Source organism: Aspergillus pseudonomiae (genome assembly GCF_009193645.1).
Source record: "Aspergillus pseudonomiae strain CBS 119388 unplaced genomic scaffold BDV37scaffold_60, whole genome shotgun sequence".
Taxonomy (NCBI): Eukaryota; Fungi; Ascomycota; class Eurotiomycetes; order Eurotiales; family Aspergillaceae; genus Aspergillus; species Aspergillus pseudonomiae.
The window spans coordinates 90819-103506 of record NW_022476052.1 but is presented as its reverse complement, the minus strand read 5'-3'; the positions used below and the strand labels follow the sequence as shown (position 1 = coordinate 103506).

General features: G+C 50.2%; 5 protein-coding genes across 5 annotated transcripts; 3 read left to right on the top strand and 2 right to left on the bottom strand.

The window, feature by feature from the left end:
- Positions 1–39: 39 nt before the first annotated feature.
- Positions 40–387, top strand: BDV37DRAFT_285418 (uncharacterized protein; the record flags this gene model as incomplete). The annotated part of the gene is made up of 2 exons (XM_032087723.1): positions 40–84; positions 142–387. 2 exons carry the CDS (start codon positions 40–42, stop codon positions 385–387), a joined length of 291 nt encoding a protein of 96 aa, XP_031939037.1.
- Positions 388–908: 521 nt separating this feature from the next.
- BDV37DRAFT_273437 (heme-dependent oxidative N-demethylase family protein) lies at positions 909–3481 on the top strand (the record flags this gene model as incomplete). The annotated part of the gene is made up of 5 exons (XM_032085052.1): positions 909–1010; positions 1062–1218; positions 1281–2018; positions 2328–3214; positions 3245–3481. The coding sequence occupies 5 exons, from the start codon at positions 909–911 to the stop codon at positions 3479–3481; spliced, it is 2121 nt and encodes a 706-aa protein (XP_031939036.1).
- BDV37DRAFT_175272 (CCDC174 family protein) lies at positions 3314–4944 on the top strand. Its single transcript, XM_032079410.1, has one exon. It carries the CDS (start codon positions 3848–3850, stop codon positions 4904–4906), a length of 1059 nt encoding a protein of 352 aa, XP_031939035.1. The 5' UTR covers positions 3314–3847; the 3' UTR covers positions 4907–4944.
- A 995-nt stretch (positions 4945–5939) lies between these two features.
- On the bottom strand, positions 5940–7433 carry BDV37DRAFT_273434 (uncharacterized protein; the record flags this gene model as incomplete). The annotated part of the gene is made up of 5 exons (XM_032085051.1): positions 5940–6067; positions 6126–6358; positions 6409–6486; positions 6537–6947; positions 7018–7433. The coding sequence occupies 5 exons, from the start codon at positions 7431–7433 to the stop codon at positions 5940–5942; spliced, it is 1266 nt and encodes a 421-aa protein (XP_031939034.1).
- Positions 7434–9911: 2478 nt separating this feature from the next.
- Positions 9912–11517, bottom strand: nhp6 (high-mobility group nucleosome-binding protein). The gene is made up of 6 exons (XM_032079411.1): positions 11392–11517; positions 11107–11163; positions 10745–10817; positions 10597–10692; positions 10419–10540; positions 9912–10362 (listed from the first exon to the last, which is right to left on the bottom strand). Exons 3-6 carry the CDS (start codon positions 10803–10805, stop codon positions 10330–10332), a joined length of 312 nt encoding a protein of 103 aa, XP_031939033.1. The 5' UTR covers positions 10806–10817; positions 11107–11163; positions 11392–11517; the 3' UTR covers positions 9912–10329.
- Positions 11518–12688: the final 1171 nt, after the last annotated feature.

Below are 12688 nucleotides of genomic sequence, written 5' to 3'. Positions count from 1 at the left end.
AAATGGCGTGGTATTCATTATTTCCAGCCGACCTCATCTATGTCGAAAACTGGATCGCCCGACTCTTTGTATGTATTCCATGTTGTGCGGTTGGTACCGATGCCTCCCAGAACATGCGCGCTAACTATCTTCTTATCGCAGCTCGTCCTAGGCCTCATCACCATCGCTCCCTGGGCTACACTTATCTTCTTCGACGTGGCCCTCTACATCTGGCGGATGTTGACGTATGAGCTCCCCGTAATTGGCGGCAGGGCGAGGGGGAGACAGCGGCCTCGTGCGCCCAGCCTGAATGAAAGACCAAATGGCCAGCGGAGGGCCTTTGTGCTAGCAAGCTACGAGGCACCTGGGACTGAAAAGGAAGAGAACAACGGGCTAAAAGGAAAGTAATCGAGGAATACGTCTAGTTGAAATACTTTTGCACGGGACTTCGCGGTATTTGAGGTAGAGCGCCTCCTGGTGAGGTAGTCGACTACGGTGCGCATTCCATTTTGCCCGCCGGTTGATATCTCAGTATGCACATTTGGCTTTATTCTTGCTTTGCCTTCTTCATTTCGGACATATTTTTGCAGCAGATCTTGGCGTTGGCTATTGTGAGCTTGCCTGAGCTGTGACCTCTCTAGCGGTCTGAATTGTCTTGTTCATTTGATACCCCTCTTTCTATATACCAGACCCACTACTGCAATATCATTGACTTTTGTATGCGCGGGACTCACGATGAAAAGGGACCAGATGTTCGGTGCTCTGAGCAATCGGCGTTGAACGGGGGTGCCGACCAATCGCAAGACCGAGAATTATCTAATCCTGCCATGAGGATGGGAACTATATCCATCTCTCCGCACCCATGACTCCTCCAGCCTGCAATCGGGCTTCCATTGAACAGGGAACCCAGAACAAGTGACTACAATAACATGGGGCTCTATATGCTCGACGCAGTAGTCACCTACACGAAAAGGATGCCACTAGCGTTTCTCATTCCCCTGCTAGGGGTTGGCCTAGCCATTTGGAGATATGTATGACTGGGCCCCATACACTTGAGACGACATTTTGGCTCACGGGCTCAGAAACCAGCCGTCTCCAACGACCGCCCACCAAAGTCGACATCCCACAATGAAAGCCAAAAGACATACCCGCCCATCGAATCCCTCCCGGAATTCAACTGGGAGACTACGGAACCATTGAAGTTCCGGCCCTTTAAGCCAAAGTACCACTTGACGATGGGTATGTCTCAAACAACCAGAGTCATCAGAACTGGGTATGGGCTTGATACTGATTCCGCCAAGCATTATCGAATCTGGACCCCTCGGCACTCATTCAGATGGACAAAACCTACAAAGACAGACTAGCCATCCGGTCCTCGCTACTTCAGAAATATCCCGACGTTGTCGTCGGAGTCAATAGCGAGACCGATCCGCGAATTTACGCCGCCATCCGAGAGTTATACGTCTTCGTTGTCGGGACATATCTCCCCACACGGTACCCTCGGATGTTCCGACTGACTTCCGATGACAACAGCAAGACAGGAACAGAAACCAAGACAATCCTCGAGAGTCTGGTCACAGGAGCAAAGATCCCATTGCACTTCAATGAATCCGAACCCGGATCCAGGACGGGGCGAAAAGAACTCGAGACCCTGGGAACGCTAGTGGACGAGGAGTTTCTTATTCTCCTCCCTGAATGCTCTTCAACCCACCCCTCAAGCAACCAAGTAGAATCCGAAAAGTACATCCTAGAAGCGTATACAACCTTCTTCCCTTCCGGCTTCGACACGCGCAAGAAGCTCGGCCTCCGACTCGCGTCCATCCATACCCCGGTCCCGGGGTATAAGGAGAAGCTTGAGCGTAGCATGGACCGGTTCTTTGCGCGGGTCGAGGTCGGCCAGTTTGTGCAGAGGGTCAATTGGAGTATTACTACCAATTCGGAATTGTTTGCTGCGTTTGGCGGCGTGCACGGGAACGAGAGTGAAGGGGAGAAGGCTTTGAAGTGTGGGGAATTGGACGTGGACTCTACAGTTTTGCGGTGTGAACGGCAGACGTTGCATCGTCTTCCTCAGAGCAAGGCATTGGTGTTTGCGTTTCATACATATACGGATCCGATCCAGATGGTCAAGGATGAAGGGCTAGGAGAGGATCTGGCGGCTGCTATTGATGGGTTGAAAGAGGGGAATGTGCCTGCAATGCATTGGTACAAACGGGGGCCAGTTTGGGGCGAGGCTGTGAAAGCGTTTCTGCGCTCGTAATCATTTTTCGTGTTGTTTCTTCATTCTATTACTTTTATTGGTTTCTTGATTTATCATATCCAAGTCAGAGCATTCCGTAGCCTTTTATAAGGTGGTTTACTGCAGTCTCTGCACGACCTTGATCAAGTCAGCGGATACGCCCATGGCAGTCACATCACCGCCAGCACCGCTGCCCTGGACAACGAGGGGGTTACCACCGTAACGCTTCGTGTAGAAGCTGATGATGTTGTCACTGCCCTTCAGACCAGCAATGGAGCTATCCTTATCGAAGTACTGCAAACCGACACGGACCTCCTTCTTACCAACGTCAATGCTGCCAACGTAGCGCACAACCTTACCTTCCTTCTCGGCAGCCTCCTTAATAGCCGACATCTGGCCATCGAACTCGGGCAAGCGGGTCATGAACTCCTTGATACCATCCGCAGTGGAGGGCACCGACTCGAGCTCCTTAGGAATCAACGACTCAATCGGGAACGAGTCGGGAGACTGGACCTCCAGACCGGCGATACGCGCCAAAATAGTCAGCTTACGGGCGACATCCATACCGTTCAGGTCATCACGGGGATCGGGCTCGGTGTAGCCGAGATCCTTGGCCTTCGCCACGACCTCGCTCCACTTTGCGCCGGACGGCCCAGACACCGGGGCGAAGGTGTTGAACAGGAAGGACAGCGTGCCGGAGAAGACACCCTCGATGCGGGTGACCTCATCGCCGGTGCTAACGAGGTCGCGGAGGGTGGAGATCACAGGGAGACCTGCGCCGACAGTGCTCTCATGGTACACAAGGGCCTTGCCCTCTGCAGCGGCAGCGAAGATGTCCTTCCACAGGGAGAGGTCGGAAGAGAAACCCTTCTTGTTGGGGGTGACGATGGAGATGCCCTTGCGGAGGAAGACGGGGTAGGAGCTGGCGAGGGTGAGGTCGCTGGTGTTGTCGACGAGGATGGAGCGACCGGGGGCAGAGGAGAGGTAAGAAGCAATCTCGTCGACAGAGAGAGCACCAGCCTTGACTAGGGAGGGGGTCTCAACGGCGGTTTTCCAGTCTGCGGCGGGGATGGCGGGGGAGTAGGCCGGTGTCGGAGACTGGAGGGTCTGGCTAGAGCGAGCGAGGAGGACGAGCTTGGGGGCATTGGGGAGACGGGCAAGTTGGCTCAGGAAGGCTGTGCCTACACCTCCGACTCCTGCGATGCTGTGAGTATTTTGTTCGAGAAATTGGGGTATGTAGTGTATGAGTGTTGTTGTTGGTTGTAGATGTTTTTTTGGTACGTACCAATGACACCGAGATAGACGGGGCTCGACATGATGGTAGGCAATTGATCGGGAACTGGGCTTGAATGGTAACCGGAAGTAAACCAGATATCTAAGACGAGAATAAGCACCCCCAGAAAGACCAGGGAAACAGAGAGACGTACGAACAGAGAAGAAGTTGAATGAAGATGGAATGACAAGTCTGGAGGGGCCTTCCGCGGGGCCATCTATGAAGGTCCTTAGTCATACCTGCCTATTCCCACTTAGTCCACATCAGTTCAATCACGCCTTATCGATTACGGCCGCATTCCCATATCTCCCTTCAAAACTTCTACACCTTACTCCAACACCTCCAACAATCCCCCAAACATGTCGAATTCAAATTCGCTATACGGCATCCCTCGCTCCAAATCAACTTCCCAATCCCAATCCAATGCCCCTTCATCCTCCACCCTCGCCTTCACGACAGCTCTTTCCTCCCTCATCAACAAAGACGCCGACGCCTCCACCCGCGGCCGACCCCGACCATCCAAAACCACCAAGTCAGACATCTTCGCGCGTCCCAACAAAGGCGCCCAGAAACGTGCCGCCGCTGACCTCCGCAACGATGACACTCACCAAACACACCAGCGGTCCCAAGATATCGGGGGCGTAGACACGGCCACGCTGCACCGCTCCAAGCGGCGGATGGAGGAGAAGGCGCGGATGTACGAGGACCTCAAGAAGGGGCTGTATCTGGCGGCCGGGAGCGACTCGGAAGAAGAAGAAACGCAGGACGAGTATCTGGCGCGACTACGGCGGCGGGAGAAAGAGGGGCTGGTGGATTTCGATCAGAAATGGGCAGATGCCCAGCGAGGCAAAGGCTCTGGGAGTGATGGCGAGGAGGAAGAGGAGGAGGAGGATGATGGAAATGCTTCGATTGTGTCCTATGAGGATGAGCTTGGTCGGACTCGTCGGGGGACCAGGGCCGACGCGGCTCGTGCGGCCCGGTTGAAGGAAGAAGCAACCGAACAGGGTGACGCGAAGGAACGTTGGCGTCCTTCCCGGCCGGACAATCTGATCTACGGGGCTGCTGTGCAGGCGGAGGCGTTCAATCCTGATGCGGGCCTGGCGGCGCAGATGTCGTATCTGGCTAAGCGGAGAGACCGGTCTCCTACTCCGGAAGAGACGCATTATGATGCGGACGCGGAGGTCCGGAATCGGGGTACCGGATTTTATGCCTTCTCCAAGGATGAGAATGTGCGTCGGCAGCAGATGGAGGAGCTTATGAACGCGCGAGATGAAACTCAGCGTGAGCGAGAAGTCCGCCGAGCGAGAAAGGCGGAGCGAGAGCGGGTGAAGGATGAACGGAGGAAGAAGATTGGAGAGCTACGGTCAAAAAGGCAAGCAGAGATATTTCTTGCTAAGCTGGGAGATGTTGGCGTTTGATGTCTTTTTCTGTATATTATGCTCTAAGTTTTCTAAGATACCCCTGTGCTTTGCTAGATCATGATATTCATTTCTTTTATTTAATCTTGTGATCTTGAAAAGATATTGAGTACTCAAAAAAATTTTTTTTTCTTTCTGAATAACCTGCAAGTTCAGAAGAGTAGTTCCCAAAAAAAAAAAAAAAAAAAAGATGTCTTGCGCAGGCAATTATCAGCCAGCTGAATTCAGACCCCATCAAGGCGTGGCAGGACGACCTTTTTTTAATTTGTAGCATCAAAAAGAGACCAAAATACCACCCGGTTAGCTTCGTTAGCTCATGAAATCGTAAGCATAAGTCATTAATCGTGCTTGTTCAATAATTAGGATAATATAACAGTATCGTGGATGTTGGGCATCATTATAAAAATGGAGATTCTTTGCTTTTCCTGCTTTTGTTTATTCATATAATCCCACCTTTTTATATCTGTGTAATGCGATGTTGACTGGTGAAATAGACCATGGTATGGGGAAGTCGAAAGAAAAGGTCAGCGGCTAGCGAGGTCGGCAATAGTCTGGATGAATCCTTGCGCATCTGAAAATCCGGAATCAGTACACTGTAGGTATCCTGAAACATCATGAAGCATATTAATAAAGAAATAAAGTGACCAACCAGAGCGATTCGAAAACTTTATTATGTGCTCTCCCCTAGACGTGCATGGTGGGTCATAGTGATCAAATGTGAAGATTGTCCGATGAAGTTCGCGTAATAGAACAACTCTTGAATCAGCTTGGCGGATCCAACCTCGCGTGCCAATATGATTCGTGATGAATGCCGTCCAAACTGGAGCCCTATATCAAATTACCAATGAGTAAATGATCCAGTTTCATCTCATCGCCGGGAACCCCACCGTTTCATTTCCCCTTTATGTACTGATGCCTGGAGTCTTATGGCGCCAGATGTTCGATCTTTGTATATGCGTAGCGCATGAAGGAAGTTGTCGTCAACAATAGGCCTGCAACATCTCAGTCAGCACACCACCCACTTGGCTTGTTATTAAGAATGCCCATACCCCCCAAAGAGCTCCTCTTCATCGTCTAACTCATAATCACGGATGCGATCCACTGGTCGGCCACAGTCCTGAGAGCGAAGAGCCAGGAACGTGCAGAAAAACAGTACCATATCTGTTCAATCATTCAGTGCCGTGCTCAAAGACGTAGGGGCGGAAGAGTTGATACGCACGCTCAAGTGTACTGAACTTGAGATTGGCCCATAACACAAGTTCCTGGCCGCCACGGCGCCGTCGGCACAACTGCAGACAGGAGCCGACACGAATAATTTCCAGCATATTCAGAGGGAGGCAGTGGTAGTCACTGGAGCGGGGCGAGCGAAAAGTCTTGCACACGATGCGCGCTCGGTGGTCGTCTTCTCGTACATATAAATACACACGTAAATCCGAATCACCATTAAAGGCTCTGGGGCATATTAGCAAAAGGCATGGAAGAGTGAAGCTTCAAACGCGTACAACTGGAAAAGCTCCTCGAATCCCGTCTCATTGAGCCATCGCTTTACCCCGGGGGTTAGGTCACCAAGACATTTAGAACTAAGCAAATATCAGTCCGGATGATCTTTGGCTGCGCTATAGCCCCTTACCTTTCACCAACATATGGGATCCGAGTCGTTGCACGTGCGTCTTTGAAAACATTTTTTGCCCAATGGTCACTAACGATGTTGGAACCCAGGGAGTGACTCGTGGCTGAACTAGTGAAAGGGGATCCAGGTGCATCTGGGGCGGATGGTGGGACATCTGAGAAATTTCCGGACGCGGGAGAAAGTGGTGAGTGCGGAGACGTATGAGAGGGCCTTGCTCGTTCATAGGACCTCCTATTGCGAGGCCGACGGTCGCTAACCGGGCTGCCAGGCTCAGTGCTATGGCTACTGGGAGAGGACGGTGTGCTGAGAGACATGCTGCCCAGCTGGTGGGGCAATCGACTGTATTGCTGAGCTAGCAACCCTTTCACACCGTTGCGAAGGCTAGCCATGAACGAGGCATCAGGGAACTTGCTATCCAACCCAAGGAAATTAGTATGATCACAACATATTAGTGGCAAGGTGTTGAAGTGGAATGGCATACTCAATCATATGATCCTCCAATTCATTCAAAAACGTCTTGTACCTGGCTAAGCGCGTTGGGGGTGAATCCTTCCCCTCCTCCCGGAAGAACTCACATAATTCAATCCAGGTTCGACGATAGACATCTCTGGTAGAACCTCTGCGCACTTCGAGATCGCCGAAGAAATCGACGATATCCTCGAGGGTAATCTTCAAGCTAGTGCGGACCAATTCGAGGTCCGGCTGCACGATGGCCAGGTTATGCTGATGTCGACGATCGTTTGTCAGGTTATCCAACCTCTTCAAAGCTGAACTGATGGCAAAAAGGTCCGCGATAAGGCCAGTGAGTTCCGCTTCATGGCCGGGGAGATGCTCACGAAATGCACGGAAGCCAGCGGCCACGTCCTCTGCGTTATCGGCGGAAGTACGCAGGGCCATATTGGACGTTTGCCTTTAAAGGGCCATGCAGATACATACACATATAAGAGAAAGATATGTATTATATATATAAAGCCCTCGCGTGGCACTTGAACAGAATATAGGGAGGGGATGGGGATATTATATGATAGTCGGTGAGGTATAGCACGGACGTGAAGAGGGCACGGAGATAACCCTGCCAGCGATCTTATATTGGACAAGAAAGGGTAAAAAACTAAAAAAGAAAGAAATTGGGGTCAAGAAGGTTAAAGCTAAATAAACCTGTTCATAAGGGTAAGTCGGAACAGATTTCGCTGTGGAGGGGTGACCCGACGACAACTCAGTCGTAGAATAATGCAATGAGGGCGTTCGAGGAGAGTGTTGTGCGATCCGCATGCATCGTATCGACTGAAGACCACGCACTGAGGAACTAAAGGATTAGTGCTCTGCCGGATTGACCCCCCGAATGGTAGGAGCGAGAAAAAGAGACCAGCGAGCCTTTCACAGCCAGACCGAGCTCAAAAATCAATTTCTTGTAGAACCCAAGGGGAATCAGATAACCCATCAATTATCAATTAAACAATCATCTGTCGCGAGAAGAAATGCGGGTCAAGAATGCCGTCAAGTGGGGCAAAGATCGAACCTGATAGTCAATGGAGCGAGCCCTAGAAACACCAAGCCATCCATGACCCTCACTTGCGGCTCTCATGCTGACCATGGCTTGAAACGCATAGGGTAATTGCCCTCCAAGTGTCTAACTGACTTGGGGTCGTTGACGTGTCCATAGCGGAGAAGGGACAAAGCCAATAAACGAGGAGCGGAGCTGCACTGGCGCCATTGAGCGGTGATGGACAGGCTGGACAGACTGACAGTGTAACTCACCACATCCCCCCCTCTCCCCCACACACACAGCTTGTCACCATTTAACGCAAGGATTCATTCCCGTTCGAGGGAAGAAACGATTGATCCTTTGCTGAAGACAACTCCGAGAACAATGAGACAACAAAGGGTTCACCAAAAGCCGGGCATCGGAAGACAAGTAAGTCCATTGCCGGTGGCTGACCTGCAGCTGCAGCAAGAAAGAAGAAGGCTTCGATGGAGTCACGTTAACGGGTGGGAATTCCCGTGTCGCTGACCAGATCACGAGACAATCATTGACTCGGACGAACCCCCTTCTTGGATCAAAGCGAAGTGTGTAAACCTATCCATGACTATAGTACTGGCAAGCAGGCAAACAGACGTAGTAGGTGGATAATCTCGACTCATCCAACTTCTCCGTCATTCAAACCACGTATGAGCTGCTATCTTTGAACACGGGAGAAGAACTACCAATATTCTTCACATATCATGCGAAGGCCCACTCTCCGTCATGAACATATGGCTTGGAACGGACTGATTTCTTGCTTATACAACGCCCAGTGGTCTTCTCGACCCTTGACAGGAACAGATAAGCTGGTTCCACTACGATCGAGACTGAGAAGTAATGTCTAGTTCAGCGAGGACCGACCTTCTTAGCAGGAAGGCGAACGATAAATGTAATGAAGGTCAATCCGAAGCTCCGGGTGCCGAAGACGTTTAGGATTCAGAGGCACCCACCATGAATGCCTGAATCCTTCGTTTCTTGACATTTTGCCCTGTTCAGGGGAGACCAAGCTTTGCCCTACAAGTTTAGGTCATCATCTTTGTAGAGAATCTCAACATTTGCAAATTTTTCTGAGTCCAGTCGCGATGTGCCGATACGGACTGCATCATGTAGAGCAATAGTAACGCTCCCCATCCTTTGACTCTTCTTCTCATCTTGGCCGTATATATTAGAATCAATCCAACGCACCACAGGGCGTTCGGCAACCCTTCTTGGGTAGACACACAGCTCTAGATTTTAGTACACAGATCCTATTGCTTCTGGGTGGTTAGTATAGCAAACACGTCGAACCATATGTGATTTCTGCCTGACGGATATTCATGGCCCTCAGATATCCACCAACACGCCAGTTAGAGAATAGTAGCGCGATGCATAAATGCCGGAACAAGCACAGTTGCGTGCGGAAAATAGGTGTGTGCCCTAGCGTATGTATGTACATATACTTGACCGTGTTGGCCGCTTTTGTTTGGATGACATTGCTCACGACCGCATATCTCTAGTCTCATAGCGTAAGCAGACTGTGTTGTGTCAGAATATTAGTAGGTACTGGGTGACAGTTAAGAGGGGACCTTGGGTCTTAAGCTCTATCTATAAGAGTCTAGCCACTGAACTGGTGGCAACTGAGGATAGTTGATTTGCGGTTTCAGGCATCAAGGCGACGACCGGAGATATCGGAAGTACGGAAGACGCGCGCGTCCAACACGTAAACAAGTTTACCCCCGCGTCATCACTGGAGCTTGGGCCAGATGATGCCGGAGAGCTCCCTTGCAATTCGACAGCTTCAACACCAATACCAGCTTTAGAGAAATTGATTCACCTATGTTCTTATTTCCAAAACCTCCATCATACTCGAGAAAAAAAACTAAATATTCATTATGGCACGAAAGCCGCTGGGGCGATCAACAGAGAAAAAGGTAAGGATGCGGTTGATTAGGCTAGTGTACAGCAGATTTTGCTTGCCTCAACAGCTTCAATTCATATTTCACCATAGATACTCAAAACAAGGTTCTCCCGCCGATCTGGTATACAGCGCCGGGCTCCCTCGATTTAAGTCAAATTCGTCCCAAAGCCACCAGTCCATACAGTAAACATGTCCCATTGAAGATCCTTCATGAACAGAAAAGCAAGGAGAAACCACCGTCATCCCATACCAGAAACCATCGAGTAAAAGGAAACATAAGAGGCGACAAATACAAGTCAGGCAATTAGCGGGAATAAACAACACGAAACGCCAATCGGTCAAGATTTACAAGACCTGCGAGGGGAAGAAACAGCTTAAGAAGATTCCTCATCCTCCTCGGCTTGGGCCTAATATTCAGTCCATTAGCATTGTCCACATTCAAGAGGCGACCAGGGTCTCATACGTTGTAGCTCGCCTTCTCGTCTTCGTAACGCTTCTTGTCGGCGGCAGCCTTCTCCTCATAGGGACGGCGCTCAGTGTCGCTCAGGGCCTTCCACTTCTCACCGAGCATCTTGCCAACCTGACCTGTCCGGAAGTTAGCTGATCCGATCAGTGATACACCTCGAGTTTGCGTATCTTACCGAAAGAGATGCCGGGGTTCTCTTCGCGAACCTTCTCGCGGTTATCATTGGCGAAGAACATGTACGCGGAGAGACCACGCTTGGGTGCGTTGGGGTCTACAGACCAGATCAGTCAGTGCGCTTCGAGAGATATAGACGGGGAACATACCCTTCTTCTTGCGCTCGACGCGGGTACCCTTGGTCTTACGTGTGGTCTTCTCCTTAGGCATCTTTGATGTGATCTGTTGAGAACAAAGCCCTGTTAGAAGGTTCGAAGCCAAGAGAACTTGCCAGTGTCAAGAGCGACTTGGGCACGTTGGCAAGGATGGAGTGCAGATGATGAGAACAAAGAAAAAGTAAAAGAATAATGAAGAAGGAAACAAATCAAGTCGGGGGCGACTAATGCGACTATGCGCGCGGTGGGAAAAGTACGGTGCGGCCAGAGCGTAAGAGCGCGCGCCCCAAACAAGTCCGATCGCGGGCGCAAGTCAAGGCAGAACACGAAAAAGAAAAAGCGCGCAAGAGACCTACCCGACAATTGACTCAAAAGAAAATCAAGAGCAATGTTTTGAGGTCGGCAGTTTTGGCCTGTTGGGGAGTAAAGTCAGTTTGGGTTCACGCATTATTTCTGGAACTATATAGTTGCCGTCGCAGATGCGCGACAGTGAGATCGCGAAGCCATGACGAAAAATCAAGGGAAATGACATTCAAGGAAAGCCTTCACAATGGAAACAAACAGTTTTAAAAGAAAGGAATAATTGCGTTTGGTTGTGTGAAACCAATGTGAGAAGTGCGAGTGTTTACTAGTGAACTCACCGATGCGGATATGCAGTACTTTTTTGTATGGGGAGGAGAGAATTGTATGGGAAGCGTAGTGAGGGAGAGTAGGTAGAGTGAGAGAGAGAGGGAGAGGGGAGAGTAGTAGTAGTAGGAGAGAGAAGAGAGAGACGGGAGGGCGGGCCACTACCTACCTACTCACTCGCAACTTACGAAGGGGGGAAGTGGGCAGCACAGCAAGGGAAGTCGGCTGGCTGCGACTGGCTATGGTGTGTTCGGGGAATGGGTGGTATTGTATCATACATGTCATGTACGGCTCTTCATCGGTCGTCCCTACAACCGATCAACACTGTCATTTTCATCCAACACCCGCCCTTTTCTTGAACAGGGGGACTTCTGAAGCTGCAGAAACTTCCTCTGACTGAACTGCTGTTGGCTCTCGGGCTTTTTTGAGCTCATCTGGTAAGACAAAAATCGGCAGAAACGAATTCGCGTTGATGAATTGCTTCGACACAGCTCCACCATGAACTAGTGTACGGTATGATACAAGACGGTCACAATACCTGAATCAGCCGCCGCCACTTATCAGGTTACCTACTTTTCCACCATGTGGATAAATTACCTCAGGTAAAATACATACACCACAGTATCCATTGATTGACGGAATATGGACGGCGGTGGTAGTAGTACCGTACAGTAGTAACGTCGTAGTACTTCCAGGTTCCCATAGTACTCCGTACTAGTAGTGATTTCCTTTCCATCCTCCAAAAATCTCCGTACCGTGTATGTATATCCTCCACGCCTTTGTACTGCATATTAGCCAATTTGAGTAGGCCTGAATGATTTAATATAGGCGAGTTTGCTAGAATCTATGCGGGGTATAATTTTGTAGCAGCATAATCTCTGCTACGCACAACTTTCATCCATCCTGTGATGAACAGCCTGAGTACCACTAACCTTTCATTAATAAGTAAGCCCATGCTTTGGGGTTAGTTCTAGTACATTGCTGGAGTATCTTATACTATGTACCGGCTGCTTCTTGATTTCCCCTTCGGGGCTCGCTTCCCTGTTAAACCTATCGTTGAAGAAGCCCGATGATCATTTCACTATTCGTCCATTCCCCTCGGCGCTTGTGCCAGTTACATGTGCTGCGTCCGGCGCAATTCGGCTTGGACATGGATACCTATCCGTGAGAACCGTTTAATTTAATATGGATATTGCCTCTGCTAGTATGGATTTATATGGTTATACATCCAAGGGCCCCTTGCACGGGCAACGGGATGCTTGATCGAATTGATGTGTACGGGCGACGAGGAGGTACCCAAGCACCATTGTA